This window comes from Oncorhynchus clarkii, chromosome 19, assembly GCF_045791955.1.
Source record: "Oncorhynchus clarkii lewisi isolate Uvic-CL-2024 chromosome 19, UVic_Ocla_1.0, whole genome shotgun sequence".
Taxonomy (NCBI): domain Eukaryota; kingdom Metazoa; phylum Chordata; class Actinopteri; order Salmoniformes; family Salmonidae; genus Oncorhynchus; species Oncorhynchus clarkii.
In genome coordinates this window covers 49,625,408-49,640,277 of record NC_092165.1, presented here as the reverse complement: position 1 = coordinate 49,640,277, position 14,870 = coordinate 49,625,408, and the positions used below count along the sequence as shown (strand labels likewise).

General features: G+C 46.9%; 1 protein-coding gene across 1 annotated transcript in view; it reads left to right on the top strand.

The window, feature by feature from the left end:
* The window catches only part of LOC139374512 (Usher syndrome 2A (autosomal recessive, mild)), a 267,344-nt gene that overhangs the window by 231,382 nt on the left and 21,092 nt on the right, over window positions 1–14,870 (top strand). Inside the window, exons 54-58 of the mRNA XM_071115513.1 lie at window positions 3,678–3,905; window positions 4,149–4,484; window positions 6,746–7,756; window positions 7,986–8,155; window positions 11,913–12,237. Coding sequence (XP_070971614.1) covers window positions 3,678–3,905; window positions 4,149–4,484; window positions 6,746–7,756; window positions 7,986–8,155; window positions 11,913–12,237 — 2,070 coding nt within the window. The remainder of the gene's footprint in view (window positions 1–3,677; window positions 3,906–4,148; window positions 4,485–6,745; window positions 7,757–7,985; window positions 8,156–11,912; window positions 12,238–14,870) is intronic.

The following is a 14,870-nucleotide window of genomic DNA, read 5'->3' as shown; positions in this document are numbered from 1 at the left end:
GTCCATTTAAATCTGAGGTAGATCTGAGAACTGTTTAATGTATACATTAGTAAGGCCCGTCTTCTCGCTGTCTATTCTCTCCTCCTCTCTCTCTCTCTCTCCTGCGATATAACTGTTGACTTTTAACGTCTCTGAATATCTCAGGGAATGACTCTCTCTCACTTAGAGAAGCAAGGGTAGTCATTGATATCAACACATGCTTCATGTTGGCAGACATGAGTGTTTTAATTGAAACCAACCAGCCATCACACAGTCACACACACATCCATTAATGAAAAGTTAAACACCTCCTCTTGTAGACATCCAAGCTGTGAACATTTATTCAGAAATCTATAACAGAATCAATTCTCTTAGTTGTTTTTTAATGGCAGTCTGGAGTAGGGTGTGCACACGCATCTGTGCATATGGGTGTGTCTCTGTGTTGTTGTGTCTCTGTGTTGGTGTGTCTATGTGTTGTTGTGTCTCTGTGTTGGTGTGTCTCTGTGTTGCTGTGTCTCTGTGTTGGTGTGTGTGTGTGTGTGTGTGTGTGTGTGTGTGTGTTCATGCAGTGTGCCGGTGGTGTTTTAGTGAAAGTGTTTGATTGCATTGCCATCTAGGGGCTGCCAAGGAGTCTCTACGCTCAGATAACGACACACCAACAGCTGTTGCTATTGACAATGTGCATATGTTAACTGTGTTATGGTCCACATGCACCATATACTTCACTGTGTTAAAGGTAGCTTAAAGAAGTATCTCTTTCTCTCTCTATCTATCTCTTTCTTTCTCTCTCTCTCTCTCTCTGTCCCTCTCTCTCTTTCTTAATCTCTCTTCCTCTCTCTCACCCTTATCTCAATTCAATTTCAATTTAAGAGCTTTATTGGCATGGGAAACATATGTTTACTTTACCAAAGCAAGAGATATATATAGATAATAAAGAATTCACAGTAAACATTTCATTCACAAAAGTTCCAAAATAATGAAAATGTCATATTATGTCTTTTTACAGTGTTGTAATGATGTGCAAATAGTACAAAAGGGAAAATAAATAAACATCAATATAGATTGTATGTACAATGGTGTTTGTTCTTCACTGGTTCCCCTCTCTCTGTCTGTACTAACTGGGAGCTGATACTATTCTCTTCTTTCCTGGCACTGCACAGAAGTGTGATTTTCAAAGGATTACACTTTTTACTTTTGCTCTCTCTCTCTTCCCTCTCTCTTTGTGACAGGGGGATCATTAATCCTGTCTCTCCTCTCTCTTTGTGACAGGGGGATCATTAATCATGTCTCTCCTCTCTCTTTGTGACAGGGGGATCATTAATCCTGTCTCTCCTCTCTCTTTGTGACAGGGGGATCATTAATCCTGTCTCTCCTCTCTCTTTGTGACAGGGGGATCATTAATCATGTCTCTCCTCTCTCTTTGTGACAGGGGGATCATTAATCCTGTCTCTCCTCTCTCTTTGTGACAGGGGGATCATTAATCCTGTCTCTCCTCTCTCTTTGTGACAGGGGGATCATTAATCCTGTCTCTCCTCTCTCTTTGTGACAGGGGGATCATTAATCATGTCTCTCCTCTCTCTTTGTGACAGGGGGATCATTAATCATGTCTCTCCTCTCTCTTTGTGACAGGGGGATCATTAATCCTGTCTCTCCTCTCTCTTTGTGACAGGGGGATCATTAATCATGTCTCTCCTCTCTCTTTGTGACAGGGGGATCATTAATCCTGTCTCTCCTCTCTCTTTGTGACAGGGGGATCATTAATCCTGTCTCTCCTCTCTCTTTGTGACAGGGGGATCATTAATCCTGTCTCTCCTCTCTCTTTGTGACAGGGGGATCATTAATCCTGTCTCTCCTCTCTCTTTGTGACAGGGGGATCATTAATCCTGTCTCTCCTCTCTCTTTGTGACAGGGGGATCATTAATCCTGTCTCTCCTCTCTCTTTGTGACAGGGGGATCATAAATCCTGTCTCTCCTCTCTCTTTGTGACAGGGGGATCATTAATCATGTCTCTCCTCTCTCTTTGTGACAGGGGGATCATTAATCATGTCTCTCCTCTCTCTTTGTGACAGGGGGATCATTAATCCTGTCTCTCCTCTCTCTTTGTGACAGGGGGATCATTAATCCTGTCTCTCCTCTCTCTTTGTGACAGGGGGATCATTAATCCCGTCTCTCCTCTCTCTTTGTGACAGGGGGATCATTAATCCTGTCTCTCCTCTCTCTTTGTGACAGGGGGATCATTAATCCTGTCTCTCCTCTCTCTTTGTGACAGGGGGATCATTAATCCTGTCTCTCCTCTCTCTTTGTGACAGGGGGATCATAAATCCTGTCTCTCCTCTCTCTTTGTGACAGGGGGATCATTAATCCTGTCTCTCCTCTCTCTTTGTGACAGGGGGATCATAAATCCTGTCTCTCCTCTCTCTTTGTGACAGGGGGATCATTAATCATGTCTCTCCTCTCTCTTTGTGACAGGGGGATCATTAATCATGTCTCTCCTCTCTCTTTGTGACAGGGGGATCATTAATCCTGTCTCTCCTCTCTCTTTGTGACAGGGGGATCATTAATCATGTCTCTCCTCTCTCTTTGTGACAGGGGGATCATTAATCATGTCTCTCCTCTCTCTTTGTGACAGGGGGATCATTAATCCTGTCTCTCCTCTCTCTTTGTGCATTAATCCTGTTTGCTGTGAATTAAATCCCAGAACAAGTGAAAAAACAGCAGAAAATCATGTATGTCATGTTTGTTTGGACGTGGTTCTGATAATGTGGGTGTTGAGGTTTTATTTTGTTGTTAGTGATGGTGGCTCAGTGGTTCAGATCAACTTATAGCAGAGACAAGGGTTCACCTGAATCACTTTGCACCAGGAGACTAACACACTGCGTTCTGCAATGGGACTAGGCTTTCATCATGGTACACACACACCCATACATACACACACACTCCAGAGGAGGCTGGTGGGATGAGCTATAGGAGGACGGGCTCATTGTAATGGCTGGAATGGAATCAATGGAACGGAGTGAAACATGTTGTTTCCAGGTGTTTGATCTGTTTGGTACCGTTCCATTGATTACATTCCAACCATTACAATGAGCCTGTCCTCCTATAACTCCTTCCACCAGCCTCCTCTGGCACACATGCACACACACACACACACACTCTCTCACACACTCTCTCACACACATTCTCACACACACCCACATTCTGGAGCCTAAAATTGTACAAAGACACACTGTCATAGCACAAGCAGGCCTTGATAATCAATTAGAAAATGGAGCCTGGCGTTGCAGCCTGCTCTGAGACTTGGCAGTGAGCTGTGTGTTGTCTCTGTGCAGTGGGATATTGCTGTGGTGTCAGTTTGATACCAGGGCTGTATTCAGGGGCTTTGTAGCTAACTCCCCTAGGGACCTGTGTGTGTCTTCCTACATGTCTGTCTCTCCCTCTCGGCTGGTCACTTGAGTGTGCTGTTAGTTCACGATGTAGCCTAGCGTGCATGTTGATGTCAGCCCTCATGTCAAATCCATAATCATGTTAGGTTTGTGTTGTCTGGTTTCTGGTATAATTTCCTCTGAATTCTGCTCTTTGTAAAAACCTCATGGGTTGGTTTTTGGAGTGAAATCAGTCCATGTGTTTGTCTGTGTACATGCGTATGATTCACTCACTCTCTCTCTCCCTCTCTCTCCCCCTCTTTCTGCCCCTCACAGGGAAGTACTCTCCAGTCCAGTGTGTATGGCTTGGAGGCGTTCAGTGTGTACAGTGTGCATGTGGAAGCAGTGAACGGGGCAGGCAGTGTATCCAGTCCCTGGGTCAGCATTAGGACCCTGGAGGCATCGCCTGCTGGCCTGGCTAACTTCAGTCTGGAGCAGAGAGAGCAGGGCCGGGCCCTTCTGTTAACCTGGGACACGCCTCATACACCCAACGGGGTTATCACGGTACACACAGAGACAGACACACACAACAGGGTTATCACGGTGCACAAACACACACACACACACACACACGTTACACACATACACAGAGACAGAGAAGTATCAAAGGGGTCATCACAGTAAACAAACTCGCACACTGAACTCCCCATCTCTCTCTCTCTCTCTCTCTCTCTCTCTCTCTCTCTCTCTCTCTCTCTCTCCCCCTCTCCCTCTCCCTCTCCCTCTCTCTCTCTCTCTCTCCTCCAGAGTTATAACATCTACAGTGAGGAAAACCTGGAGTTCAGTGGTCTGTCTCGCCAGTTCCTGTTCCGACGATTAGAACCCTTCTCCCTCTACTCTCTGGTTCTAGAGGCCTGTACCTCCGCAGGCTGCACCCGTACCCCCCCTCAGTCTGTTACCACGGCAGCAGCCCCCCCGGGCGCCCAACCCGCCCCCATACCCAGCGCTATTGGCCCACACAGCGTAGAACTCACCTGGAGTCTGCCCACTCATCCCAACGGACCAATAGGAGAGTACATTCTGCTGGGGCAGAGTCTGGATGACGAGAGGAGGGGGAACAACGAGGAAATAGCGCAGGTCAAGGTGTGTATCTTGATTATCTTTGCTTCTCTTTGGTAATACTTCTTTCTACCTTATACAGAAAAAGACGGCATACTAAATATAACCAAAAGGGATTTAATATAATACAATAATATATGCCATTTAGCAGACGCTTTTATCCAAAGCGACTTAGTCATGTGTGCACACATTTTACGAATGGGTGGCCCCGAGAATTGACAGTAAAAGTTTCCCAGCAGCAGATATTTTGTCGACTTTTAAACGTTCTAATGATTAGTCAACAGTAGGGCTGGGACAATGCCAGTATCACAATACTCATTAGTATCGTGGCAGGGAAAAAAACACAAAGCAGATTTCACTTCTTTTTGAAAACAAGCCTAATGTTGGAAACAAACATCATTATGTTGTCATCCAGAGTCACATGTATTTATTTCATTGGGGCGGCAGGGTAGCCTAGTGATTAGAGTGTAGAGGTGGCAGGGTAGCCTAGTGGTTAGAGTGTAGAGGCAGCAGGGTAGCCTAGTGGTTAGAGTGTAGAGGCAGCAGGGTAGCCTAGTGGTTAGAGTGTAGAGGCAGCAGGGTAGCCTAGTGGTTAGAGTGTAGAGGCAGCAGGGTAGCCTAGTGGTTAGAGTGTAGAGGCAGCAGGATAGCCTAGTGGTTAGAGTGTAGAGGTGGCAGGGTAGCCTAGTGGTTAGAGTGTAGAGGCAGCAGGATAGCCTAGTGGTTAGAGTGTAGAGGCAGCAGGGTAGCCTAGTGGTTAGAGTGTAGAGGCAGCAGGGTAGCCTAGTGGTTAGAGTGTAGAGGCAGCAGGATAGCCTAGTGGTTAGAGTGTAGAGGTGGCAGGGTAGCCTAGTGGTTAGAGTGTAGAGGCAGCAGGGTAGCCTAGTGGTTAGAGTGTAGAGGCAGCAGGGTAGCCTAGTGGTTAGAGTGTAGAGGCAGCAGGGTAGCCTAGTGGTTAGAGTGTAGAGGCGGCAGGGTAGCCTAGTGGTTAGAGTGTAGAGGCAGCAGGGTAGCCTAGTGGTTAGAGTGTAGAGGCGGCAGGGTAGCCTAGTGGTTAGAGTGTAGAGGCAGCAGGGTAGCCTAGTGGTTAGAGTGTAGAGGTGGCAGGGTAGCCTAGTGGTTAGAGTGTATAGGCAGCAGGGTAGCCTAGTGGTTAGAGTGTAGAGGTGGCAGGGTAGCCTAGTGGTTAGAGTGTAGAGGCAGCAGGGTAGCCTAGTGGTTAGAGTGTAGAGGCGGCAGGGTAGCCTAGTGGTTAGAGTGTAGAGGCAGCAGGGTAGCCTAGTGGTTAGAGTGTAGAGGCGGCAGGGTAGCCTAGTGGTTAGAGTGTAGAGGCGGCAGGGTAGCCTAGTGGTTAGAGTGTAGAGGCAGCAGGGTAGCCTAGTGGTTAGAGTGTAGAGGTGGCAGGGTAGCCTAGTGGTTAGAGTGTAGAGGCGGCAGGGTAGCCTAGTGGTTAGAGTGTAGAGGCGGCAGGGTAGCCTAGTGGTTAGAGTGTAGAGGCAGCAGGGTAGCCTAGTGGTTAGAGTGTAGAGGCGGCAGGGTAGCCTAGTGGTTAGAGTGTAGAGGCAGCAGGGTAGCCTAGTGGTTAGAGTGTAGAGGTGGCAGGGTAGCCTAGTGGTTAGAGTGTAGAGGCAGCAGGGTAGCCTAGTGGTTAGAGTGTAGAGGTGGCAGGGTAGCCTAGTGGTTAGAGTGTAGAGGCAGCAGGGTAGCCTAGTGGTTAGAGTGTAGAGGCAGCAGGGTAGCCTAGTGGTTAGAGTGTAGAGGCGGCAGGGTAGCCTAGTGGTTAGAGTGTAGAGGCGGCAGGGTAGCCTAGTGGTTGGAGTGTAGAGGCTGCAGGGTAGCCTAGTGGTTAGAGTGTAGAGGCGGCAGGGTAGCCTAGTGGTTAGAGTGTAGAGGCAGCAGGGTAGCCTAGTGGTTAGAGTGTAGAGGTGGCAGGGTAGCCTAGTGGTTAGAGTGCTGGACTAGTAACCGAAAAGTTAACCCACTGTTCCTAGGCCGTCATTGAAAATAAGAATTTGTTCTTAACTGACTTGCCTAGTTAAATAAAGGTAAAATAAAATAAATAAACATTTCCAAGCTATAGTACACAATATTCAACATAGAGCAGGTTTTTAAAGGACCAAAGAGTTTGGTCTGCTTCGTGTTTTCATTTTTGCCATGGAAAACATATTGGGATACTGGTAAAGTCTTGGTCCTACTCATCAGTGTTAATTTCATCCTTTGTCATAATCTTAACCTGTCTATTTCAGTTATATGATCATCATCAGCTGTGTTTATTTTTCTGTCAGGTACTGTTCCGTGAGAGTTCCACCCAGGCTTCTAGTTTCTCCCACACTGTGACGGGGCTGCGGCCCTGGACCCAATATCAGTTCAGCATCCGCGTCCACAACCCCGCCGGACACGCAGACAGCCCCTGGGTTACCGTGACAACCAGACAGGCCCCCCCGCGTGGCCTAACACCGCCCTCGGTTGTCCACGTGGAGGGGAACCCCTATGAGCTCCTGGTGTCATGGACCCCCCCACTGGAGAGTAACGGGGTGCTTCTGTCTTATAGGATCCAGAGAGACAACGTCAGTTTCTCGTTTAGTTTTGACCCCAGTGTTTTCAACTACACAGACGAGGACCTGTCTGCCTTTACCTCCTATAGATATGCTATTACAGCCTGTACTGCTGAGGGCTGTGTTACTAGTCTTGAAACACAGGTAAAGACACTGGAGGCTCCCCCCGCTGCAGTGGACTTTCCCACCATAACCAGCATCACAGCCGATAGTATCAATGTGTCATGGACCATTCCATTAATACAGAATGGGGAGGTGACGCAGTACATGCTGGAGGCCAACGGAAAGGAGGTTTACCGTGGGAGTGGCTTGTCTGTGGTTATGTCAGAGCTGCGGCCGCACACACACTACCGCCTCATCCTATTGGCTTGTACCAACGGGGGTTGTACCCCCAGCACCCCTATCAAGGCCCAAACCCTTGAGGCCCCCCCTCGTGGTCTAAATCCCCCCTCCCTCAAAGTCACCGGCCCAGAGTCTCTCGAAATCACATGGGGCGCACCGAAGCTCCCCAACGGTATCGTCACAGGTTACGAGCTCCGCCGGGATGGCCAGGTCATATACGTCGGGATGGAAACGCGTTACCATGACTTCGTGCTGTTGCCGAGCGTGGAGTACGCTTACAGCGTAACGGCCAACAACAGTCAGGGAGTGGTGACCAGCTCTGTGGCCAAGGCCAGGACTCACCCGTCAGCTCCCTCTGGTGTTGGACCTCCCACACTGCAGCCTCTGGGGCCACGGCAGGTCAGTAAGGGGAGTGGGAGTAGTACAATACATGTAAATACACTAATCATATTTTTTTTCAGCACATTTCAAAGTGACAAATATTTCAGTGTTCAGAACGCCCTCCATTCCTAATACATGTTCATGTGTCTGAGATCCTACTGTAGTTTCAATTCTGACACTTCTACTCACATTGTTAATACTATTGACAATGGTATTTGAGATGTGTAATGTTGTGCTTGTTGTGAAGCTGAGGGTGGACTGGGAGCCCCCAGCGAGACCTAACGGGGTGATCGTCAGCTACACGGTGTACCAGAGAGACCCGACCCTGCCCTCAACACACAGCTTCCTGTATGACCCAGAACACAGCGCCTTCTCCGGACGCTCCATCATATTGAAGCAGCTCACACCCTACCACAGGTCAGTCACTAACGAACCCCCGACCTCTAACCTCTAGCCACAGGTACAGAGAGTGTGTGTGTGTGAGGGGGGGTAGAGAGCAACATAGATTTTTTTTTATAAACCCTTTATTGACACTATTTAGCGACTGCAGACAAAACACAATCACGAGAGAGAGAGATACAGAGAGAGATACAGAGCAAGAGAAATACACAGAGAGAGAGAGATACAGAGAGAGAGAGAGATACAGAGAGAGAGAGAGATACAGAGAGAGATACAGAGAAAGAGAGAGATACAGAGAGAGATACAGAGAGAGAGAGAGATACAGAGAGAGAGAGATACAGAGAGAGAGAGAGATACAGAGAGAGAGAGAGATACAGAGAGAGAGAGAGATACAGAGAGAGATACAGAGAAAGAGAGAGATACAGAGAGAGAGAGAGATACAGAGAGAGAGAGAGATACAGAGAAAGAGAGAGAGAGATACAGAGAGAGAGAGAAATACAGAGAGAGAGAGAGATACAGAGAGAGATACAGAGAAAGAGAGAGATACAGAGAGAGATACAGAGAGAGAGAGAGATACAGAGAGAGAGAGATACAGAGAGATACAGAGAGAGAGAGAGATACAGAGAGAGAGAGAGATACAGAGAGAGATACAGAGAAAGAGAGAGATACAGAGAGAGAGAGAGATACAGAGAGAGAGAGAGATACAGAGAAAGAGAGATACAGAGAGAGAGAGAAATACAGAGAGAGAGATACAGGGTCGTGGGGTGAGACAGGGATGCAGCTTAAGCCCCACCCTCTTCAACATATATATCAACGAATTGGCGTGGGCACTAGAAAAGTCTGCAGCACCCGGCCTCACCCTACTAGAATCCGAAGTCAAATGTCTGCTGTTTACTGATGATCTGGTGCTTCTGTCACCAACCAAGGAGGGCCTACAGCAGCACCTAGATCTTCTGCACAGATTCTGTCAGACCTGGGCCCTGACAGTAAATCTCAGTAAGACCAAAATAATGGTGTTCCAAAAAAGGTCCAGTCACCAGGACCATAAATACAAATTCCATCTAGACACTGTTGCCCTAGAGCACACAGAAAACGATACATACCTTGGCCTAAACATCAGCGCCACAGGTAACTTCCACAAAGTTGTGAACGATCTGAGAGACAAGGCAAGAAGGGCATTCTATGCCATCAAAAGGAACATAAATTTCAACATACCAATTAGGATTTGGCTAAAAATACTTGAATCAGTCATAGAGCCCATTGCCCTTTATGGTTGTGAGACAAACACCAAATTGAGACTCTGCACGCAGAATTCTGCAAAAATATCCTCCGTGTACAACGTAGAACACCAAATAATGCATGCAGAGCAGAATTAGTCCGATACCCACTAATTATCAAAATCCAGAAAAGAGCCGTTAAATTCTATAACTACCTAAAAGGAAGCGATTCCCAAACCTTCCATAACAAAGCCAAAGTTCACAAACACAAACACACCCTACAGAGCCCCAGGACAGCAGCACAATTAGACCCAACCAAATCATGAGAAAACAAAAAGATAATTACTTGACACATTGGAAAGAATTAACAAAAAAACTGAGCAAACTAGGATGCTATTTGGCCCTAAACAGAGAGTACAAAGCGGCAGAATACCTGACCACTGTGACTGACCCACACTTAAGGAAAGATTTGACTATGTACAGACTGTGAGTGAGCATAGCCTTGCTATTGAGAAAGGCCGCCGTAGGCAGACATGGCTCTCAAGAGAAGACAGGCTATGTGCTCACTGCCCACAAAATGAGGTGGAAACTGAGCTGCACTTCCTAACCTCCTGCCCAATGTATGACCATATTAGAGAGACATATTTCCCTCAGATTACACAGATCCACAAAGAATTCGAAAACAAATCCAATTTTGATAAACTCCCATATCTACTGGGTGAAATTCCACAGTGTGCCATCACAGCAGCAAGATTTGTGACCTGTTGCCACGAGAAAAGGGCAACCAGTGAAGAACAAACACCATTGTAAATACAACCCATATTTCTGCTTATTTATTTTATCTTGCTTCCTTTAACCATTTGTACATTGTTAAAACACTGTATATATATAATATGACATTTGTAATGTCTTTATTGTTTTGAAACTTCTGTATGTGTAATGTTTACTGTTAATTTTTATTGTTTATTTCACTTTTGTATATTATCTACCTCACTTGCTTTGGCAATGTTAACACATGTTTCCCATGCCAATAAAGCCCTTGAATTGAATTGAATTGAGATACAGAGAGATACAATTCTGCATGCAGAATTTAGCGACTGTGTAGACAAAACACAATCACGAGAGAGAGAGATACAGAGAGAGAGAGAGATACAGAGAAAGATAGAGATACAGAGAGAGAGAGATACGGAGAGAGAGAGATACAGAGAAAGATAGAGACAGAGAGATACAGATACAGAGAGATACAGAGAAAGATAGAGATACAGAGAGAGAGAGATACGGAGAGAGAGAGATACAGAGAAAGATATAGACACAGAGAGAGAGAGATACAGAGAAAGATAGACAGAGCTATACAGAGAGAGAGAGATACAGAGAGAAAGAGATACAGAGAAAGATAGACAGAGAGAGAGAGAGATACAGAGAGAGAGAGATACAGAGAGACACAGAGAGAGAGAAATACAGAGAGAGAGAGATACAGAGAGATACAATTCTGCATGCAGAATTTTGTGACTGTGCAGACAAAACACACTCACGAGAGAGAGAGATACAGAGAGAGAAAGAGAGATACAGAGAAAGATAGAGACAGAGAGAGAGAGATACAGAGAAAGATAGAGACACAGAGAGAGAGAGAGATACAGAGAGAGAGAGATACAGAGAAAGATAGAGAGAGATACAGAGAGATACAATTCTGCATGCAAAATTCAGCATAAAATATCCTCTGTGTAAATGTAAAACACTAATTATCAAAATCCAGAAAAGAGACATTTAATTCTACAACCACCTAATGGTTGTACTTTAACTATTTGCTCATCGTTACAATACTGTGTATAGACATAATTTCACCTTTGTTTATTATATACTTCACTTGCTTTGTTAATGTAAACATATGTTTCCTATGCCAATAAAGCCCTTATTAAATTGGAGAGAGAGAGAGAGAGACACACAGAGAGAGAGAGAGAGAGAGAGAGCAGTGAATGAGTAAATGAAGGAGAAAGATAAAGGAAGTTATGGGGAGAATAGGAAAGGAGGGAGGGAGATGGAGAGAGATGGAGAGAGGGAGTCAACCTTGAGGCAGTGGTCACGTCTCCATCTCTCTGTCCCAGACAGGCAGTCAGTCAGACTGTGTGTGTGTGTGTGTGTGTGTGTGTGTGTGTGTGTGTGTGTGTGTGTGTGTGTGTGTGTGTGTGTGTGTGTGTGTGTGTGTGTGTGTGTGTGTGTGTGTGTGTGTGTGTGTGTGTGTGTGCAGGGTACTGATAAGAGACAGATAATAAAAGCTCATTATCTTTATCATCTCCAAATCACCACTCCTCCTCTCATAATACCTCTTTATTCTACTCCTCTCTCTGTTGTACTTCTATCTCTCCCTCCCTCTACCTCTCTTTCTCTCCATGTTTTCTTTCCCCCTTTCTCTCTCTTCTAAAGCATGGAATAGACAGAATGACATTTAGGTAGAAATATGTGTAATATTGTAATAATGACAACATTGAGATATAATACATACTGTATATGATATTAAGTGTGTGTTGACAGACCTGTGTGTATTTCTGTGTGTCTATCAGGTACGAGGTGAGAGTGGAGGCGTGTACAGAGCTGGGCTGTGCCTCCAGTGACTGGGTCTCAGTACTGACACTAGAGTCTCCTCCTACTGGCCAGTCCATACCACTGCTGGAGCTACAGAGAGACACCAGGGGCCTAAAGACCATCTTTTTGCTCTCTTGGCCCCCCCCGGCCCAGCCCAATGGTAGAGTCCTACACTATGAGGTCTATAGGAGACTGGGTCAGAACACTGAGGTTAGCGGGGGTGCAGCAGCGCTGGTGTATAGGAATGATTCCGCAACGTGCCGTGATGCCGGTCTCCTGCCCTACACTGACTACCAGTACCAGGTAGGTACATATTCTGGCTAACACAGGGGGGAGGAACCACAGTCTGCATTGTGTGTACGTTTTTGTTCCAGCCCACCACTATCACACTCACACCCCTCCCCCTTACCTAACCCTACTCAGCCCCACTCAGACAAGTGTTGTAATGCTAGTCCATATTAATGTGGTAGTTTGCGTGTTGTCGCTAATTGACAGGCTACCCTTTAGAGCACAATAACATTAGCATCCTGCCTGTCAGCCACGTTAGCCGAGGGCAGAGCCACGTTCTAATTGATTGAGTTTGCCTGATTGTTCCGTCTTATTTACCAGCCGTAATTTATGACAGGGGGAGTTGGGGCTGAGAGATGACAGGTAGGTGACAGAGCCATTAATCATTGGCAGGCAAGAGCACCCGTCATTACCATCCGGCCAATCGAATTAGCTGTTTACCCCGCCCTCCCGGGCACGGACATGTATCGGAAAGACCTTTTAAATGTCGGGTGTGGATCCCCAAGGGAGTTGGGGGGGGACAATATACGTGAGGAGATACACTAACCGGAGGTGAGAGAGATTGGGGGTGCTTCTAAAGTTTATGTTGTGTGATTGACTACTAGTCTATAGTGTTTATGTATGAACACTGTTTGTGGGTTATCCCCATTCATCACATGAGAGAGGAGACAGAGTAGGAGGGGTCATTTCTCCCCAGCAACTCAAGGAAGGACAAAGTCCCACCACAGTACAGAGGGGGATCAAATTAGTTTAATTGGCCCAGGTCATCATGTTTTATTGACAGGTTTATGCCAGCCTTTAATTACTGCACACTTTCACCCAACTTACCTTCCGACCCTTGTCTCCACGATGATGATACCGTTCAGTCAGCCAATCCGAGTACTCGGACCACGACAGTGCGGCTCAGCTGACCAATCAGAGGGCTCAGAGCGAGGCCACGCAGCTTGGGTAGATTTTTGTTGCCATGGCCCCTAAAATGCCATATTTTTCCCCCTTTCTAATAACCTGGACTAGATATCTCAGAATGCACACGGTGTGGAAGCCATAACAAGTCTGTAACTCATACAAGATACACAGATATATCTCTAAATGTTAGACATCTCCTTTCTGTATCTAGGGAGAAATAGCCTAACGAAGACACAGTGGCAGAGAAGTTGCTACATTCAAATCTGGTTGCATAATACTGTATGATATGTAAACAGTGTGAAAACACACCAGTGAGAACTGTTGGATGCACGTTACACTACCTGTAGTCTCGTCAAGAACCATGCTTCGGCGGTATGGCAACGCCACACTACACTACCTGTAGTCTCGTCAAGAACCATGCTTCGGCGGTATGGCAACGCCACACTACACTACCTGTAGTCTCATCAAGAACCAGGCTTCGGTGGTATGGCAACGCCACACTACACTACCTGTAGTCTCGTCAAGAACCAGGCTTCGGCGGTATGGCAACGCCACACTACACTACCTGTAGTCTCATCAAGAACCAGGCTTCGGTGGTATGGCAACGCCACACTACACTACCTGTAGTCTCGTCAAGAACCAGGCTTCGGCGGTATGGCAACGCCACACTACACTACCTGTAGTCTCGTCAAGAACCAGGCTTCGGCGGTATGGCAACGCCACACTACACTACCTGTAGTCTCATCAAGAACCAGGCTTCGGCTGTATGGCAACGCCACACTACACTACCTGTAGTCTCGTCAAGAACCAGGCTTCGGCTGTATGGCAACGCCACACTACACTACCTGTAGTCTCGTCAAGAACCAGGCTTCGGTGGTATGGCAACGCCACACTACACTACCTGTAGTCTCGTCAAGAACCATGCTTCGGCTGTATGGCAACGCCACATTACACTACCTGTAGTCTCATCAAGAACCATGCTTCGGCTGTATGGCAACGCCACATTACACTACCTGTAGTCTCGTCAAGAACCAGGCTTCGGCGGTATGGCAACGCCACACTACACTACCTGTAGTCTCGTCAAGAACCAGGCTTCGGCGGTATGGCAACGCCACACTACACTACCTGTAGTCTCATCAAGAACCAGGCTTCGGCTGTATGGCAACGCCACACTACACTACCTGTAGTCTCGTCAAGAACCAGGCTTCGGCTGTATGGCAACGCCAGACTACACTACCTGTAGTCTCATCAAGAACCAGGCTTCGGCTGTATGGCAACGCCACACTACACTACATGTAGTCTCGTCAAGAACCAGGCTTCGGCGGTATGGCAACGCCACACTACACTACCTGTAGTCTCGTCAAGAACCAGGCTTCGGCGGTATGGCAACGCCACACTACACTACCTGTAGTCTCGTCAAGAACCATGCTTCGGCGGTATGGCAACGCCACACTACACTACCTGTAGTCTCGTCAAGAACCAGGCTTCGGCGGTATGGCAACGCCACACTACACTACCTGTAGTCTCGTCAAGAACCAGGCTTCGGTGGTATGGCAACGCCAGACTACACTACCTGTAGTCTCATCAAGAACCAGGCTTCGGCTGTATGGCAACGCCACACTACACTACCTGTAGTCTCGTCAAGAACCAGGCTTCGGCGGTATGGCAACGCCACACTACACTACCTGTAGTCTCGTCAAGAACCAGGCTTCGGCGGTATGGCAACGCCACACTACACTACC